The sequence below is a fragment of the Stegastes partitus genome, unplaced genomic scaffold, assembly GCF_000690725.1.
Source record: "Stegastes partitus isolate 25-593 unplaced genomic scaffold, Stegastes_partitus-1.0.2 Scaffold631, whole genome shotgun sequence".
Taxonomy (NCBI): domain Eukaryota; kingdom Metazoa; phylum Chordata; class Actinopteri; family Pomacentridae; genus Stegastes; species Stegastes partitus.
This window is the reverse complement of record NW_007578362.1, coordinates 373,943-378,649: the sequence shown is the minus strand read 5'-3', so window position 1 is coordinate 378,649 and position 4,707 is coordinate 373,943. Positions and strand designations below refer to the sequence as shown.

The 4,707-nt window shown below is 37.8% G+C and overlaps 1 protein-coding gene across 1 annotated transcript in view; it reads right to left on the bottom strand.

Annotated features, from left to right (window-relative positions):
* Positions 1-23: 23 nt before the first annotated feature.
* The window catches only part of LOC103363086 (uncharacterized), a gene marked incomplete at its 3' end in the record, with an annotated part of 8,867 nt that continues 4,183 nt past the window's right edge, over positions 24-4,707 (bottom strand). Inside the window, exons 2-4 of the mRNA XM_008289687.1 lie at positions 735-1,067; positions 329-601; positions 24-167 (exon numbers count right to left, since the gene is read on the bottom strand). Of these exons, the coding sequence (XP_008287909.1) occupies positions 24-167; positions 329-601; positions 735-1,067 (750 nt within the window). The remainder of the gene's footprint in view (positions 168-328; positions 602-734; positions 1,068-4,707) is intronic.

Below are 4,707 nucleotides of genomic sequence, written 5' to 3'. Positions count from 1 at the left end.
TCAAGATAAAGTTTCAGTCTGACATTCATAAAGAAACAGATTGTAGTAAAACATTGTCGACTCATTACCGTGTGGTTTTGTTGTATTGTTGTCTATTGTAGGTCCTCTCGTGTTTGTACCAACTTCCAGGTTGTTTGCGGTTGTTGTTGCTGTTTTTGTGTCCTCACCTGAACAAAAGGAAACAACTCAGCAAACTGTTCAGTCACAAACTGTCTGTGTGTGATGAAATATTAAAGCTTCTGATTCATAAAACAAATATTTGATCTAATTATTCACATCAATAACTTGAAGTGATTTGAAACAGCTCATTATAATCTCAGTTTCTCACCTGATGGACGAAGGTTGAAGGTCAATGGCTGCTCTGTGTCAGTCGCTCCAGATACACTACATTTAAAAAACTTATGATGTGGTGTGAACTGTTTAAAATTATCAGCCAGAATGGTCACAGTAGCAGAGCAGGAAGAATTTGATGTCCTTAGGTATGGGTGATTTTTATCTACAATTCGACGCTTAAAGAGCCACTTCACTGTGCGTGTGCATCGATCTCTTGTCGTCACAGAGCAGCTGAAAATCACGTAATCAGTGTCTTTACGTTGAGTCACTGGTGAAGATGGTTTGCAAGAGAAAGACAAAGTAAATAAGATTAACTTGATGACTGTCATCAGAATTATTGTATTGTGTTACTATGTTGTTCTAACAAGACAGTTTGAGCTGAAAATGTTGTAAATACTCACAGGTGACAACAGACAGATAAACCACAGCATCAAGACCTATTTGTTCGCCCCCTGGTTTGTTGTCAAACTGTCTGCAGGTGTAACGACCAACATCCTCAACTGTAACGTTCTTTATAAGCAGAGAACAGTTCTCTGTAACACTCAGTCTGTCTGATTTGATCTTATTCTTCATTTGTCCATGAACAACCAACTCAACTGATCCTTGTAATTTTGAGTAATTGAAGATCCAGGTGGTTCTATCACAGTTATGCTGATCATCCATCACATTCTCACAAGACAAAGTGGCTTCATCTCCCTCTCTGACAGTGTAGTAAAGCTGTCTGCTTCGAGCTCCTGAGGATACGACAGAGAAACACAAATGTTACTGTTAATGTCAGCAGGAGGATCATTTATGATATATACGTTTTCATATGCACAAGTTTGCACTCAGTTCAAAATTCAGCAGCTACACGAAGAGAGAAATGCAAGTCCTTTTCAGTAGTTTGATGACAATTGCTTCAATTTTTGTGCTAAAATGTGTCTTCAAATGGTAAAGTGAGCAACAAGGTTCAGACTCAGACGTGTGTGATCACGCCTGACTGACTGACTGAATAACGGGGGGGCAGGTGATTTGCTTGTGTATGATACATCCAAGACTAAATGTTGGTTTAGGTTTCATTACTAGTGTAATTGGGATCACTATCTGGTAACCTATGATGCACTGACCCAATAAATCTAACCACAAGGCTCTATATGACAGTGCACCAGCTACTTACAGACAATGAAATACCGATAGTCCATGTGGGGTATAAACAGGCAGCACATAGAAGCACGTTATCTCGTTAGTAGCACCATCAAAACTTACACTGAGAAAATAAATTGGTTTGTTGTGTGACAGCACTGTAGTTATTATTTGGTTATTTATAGGTCCAAAAACGTCTTGGTTAGGTTCAGGGATGAATCATGGCTTCTAGGTTAAAATAACTACTGCTTAATGTGTGAACATCTTTAAATGTGGTCCAAATGTTGACTTGGACTCAAGGATGAACTGATTTCATTTTGTTGGTCAGAGGTTAAAGGTCACTGTGACTTAACAAAACAGGCTTTTAACTAGAACTAGACAATCTAAGAACGACAACACATCACACAAATGTCCAAAATGATAAAATAATGAGGTGTCAGCATGAAAAAGGCCAAAGGTCAACCTTACTGTGTCATTATAATGCTCTGTAAAAACACGATTCTGGTCTTTATTCAGCACCAGAACTCAGGAACAGAAGGGGAGATGGTATGTAAGCTGCAGCCTGACTGGTGATGAGGTGATAATTCTTTATTGGTATTAAAAGAAGGTGTACCGCCCTCATATCAGATAAAAACTGATATGAGACAACTGAAACAAATAATATTTAGACTGAACAGGTGCATGTCATTTCCAGTGGCGCAGTGCGTTTGTGACAATGACATATTTAACACTCCTGAAGAGGCAAAGAGTGTGCAAAGATTGTTAGTTAAGATAAACGCTGGCATTCATGCAGCTCTTCTTTCTTTAGAAAACTATATTAGAAAACTGACAACACACATGAACAGACGGGTGAAGACTCCTGGCCCACCACAGTCTGACTCCTGATGTCTAAGACACAAGTAGCAGCTCAGAAAGAAGACAAATATTTCAGCCGTCTGATACCCACTTGTTTCTCCTTGTTACTATGAACTCTATGAGGCTTCCTGAGAACTGGAAGGGAAGTGAGTGAGTGTTAAAACATCAGAGTCCTTCTCATTTAAACCACCATGACATCATGTCCTTTGTTCTGAAACAAGTAGGTGTCCTTAAAATAAGGCCTCAGCACCTACTTGGTATGATTATTATGATGTTTCTCACTAGTGACTGTGAGTGTACTTTTGTCCTCTGTTTTTATCTGTGTAATAATATTAATAACAATAATAAAACATTATTAATACAGTACTTTTTGTTGAGATATCACAAAGTGCTTCACAAAAGTATAAAATGTGGCGATGACCAAGTAAGCTAAGAGAAGGTAAGAACAATTAAATTAGTAAACTAAATAAGCAGGAATTAAAAAGTATGAATAAAAAAATACAGTGGTGAACAGAAGCTTCTAGACACTTATAAAGACCGTGTATGTCCTGGCAGTCTTGAATTTCGAGTGACTCCGACAACTCCTAATATTCTATGATGGAATCAATAAAACGTGCGCGTTTAAAAAAAATAAATAAATCTTTGTAACAAAAACAAAACCTTTTATGCCAATCTATTAAAGGTCTTCTGGAAAAAAGACAAAATCTACCAAGTCAAAATTATACATACAGCAACTTGAATGATCTGTTTTGGTGATGCAGAAAGTTGTGTGAGTGATTACAATTGACGACAGCTGCTGACTCCTCCGAGCCATTTTTAAATAAGGCCTAACTGATACACTCATTAGACTCTGTCATAAACGCTACAGCTTGAAAGTCTAAGGAGCTCAAAGATCTGAAAAAGCAAATCACTGACTTGAACGAGTCAGTAAAAGTTGCTTGGAGCCATTTCAAAGTGGCTACAGATCTGAAAGTCATCTGTGCAAACAATCATAAGTATAAAGTACACAGTACAGTTGTGTCACTGCCATGTTGAAACACAAATTATCACCTGCTGCTGAGAGACAATTGTTCTGGAGAAAAAGCAAATCTGCGATAAATTAGAAGCTGCTGGAACATAGGTGTTAGCGTCAACAGTTTACAGAGAACAAGCTTTCAGAACATACAATAGACATATTATAAAAATAATATAAAAAAGGAGAGAAGAGAAAAAAACAAACAAACAAACAAACAAGGGTAACTTCATTTTTGACTGACGTTTGATGCAGATCACATGGATAAAGAAAAAAGCCTTCTGGAGGAGGGTTCTGTGGTTATTAGTAACTACTGGTCATGATGATCAGAAATATGTTTGGAGGAGAGGAGATGACACCCTTAACACCAAACCTTCCATTGAGCACGGTGGTGGTAGTATTATGGTCTGGTACCAGGGGACCTGGTGCTTTACACAAAGTAAATGGAATAATGACAAAGGAAGATTACCTCCACATTCTTTAGGAAAAACTAAAATCATCAGCCAGAAGGTTGAACGTGGACACAGTTGGATGTTTCAACAAGGCAATGACCCCAAACACACAAGAAATGTCTAAATGAGGCTAGAAATAAGATTTTAGACTAGTAACCCCAAAGTCATGACTTAAACCCGTCAAGAACCTGTGGACTGTGATGAAAAAACATGTCTGTGTTTGAAAGTCAACACATTTAGTTTAACTGCGTCAAGTCTGTTAGGAGGAGTGGTCAAAGCTTGCCAGAAGCTTGTAGATAGCTACCAAAAGCTCCAAGTTGAGATGAAAATCACCAAAGGACATTAAAAGAAATATTAGAACAGCAGACTATTTTATTCACAGAGGACCTATAATAAATCTATTAAAGAACCAAAATGCATGATTGTTTTTTGTGACAAAGAAGAATGTGCTTTATTGATTCCAGCAAAGAAAATTCTCAGTTATAGGAGTCATTGGAAACTTAAGACTGCCTTGATATCCTCGGTTTGGCTTTAGGCTATAATCCCTCAAAGTAAAAGTTGCACCTGTAACTGATCAGAGGCTGTAATGTGATGACTGAGTTTAGGACCAGTATTGTGGTGTTAGACACTCACTTCTGCTACATTTACAGCTATCATCCACACTACTTCAGCATTTTACGACCATGAAATGAAAATGTCTGAAAACTTAAGCATTGTGTTTTAGTCTAGATGGGCCAAAACAGAGACTTTTGGAAACTATGACACAATAACTCGATTGCTTTGGAATTAGGTCATGCTGTTCTTATCAGTCCCTTCCCCTTTTCAGAAGAAACCAAAGATATCAGTCTTTGCTATCGCTGGCTATTTCAACATGAACAACAAAATACAGATGCTCCTGACTTTGTTGTCTATGCAAGCAGCTGTTATGCAATT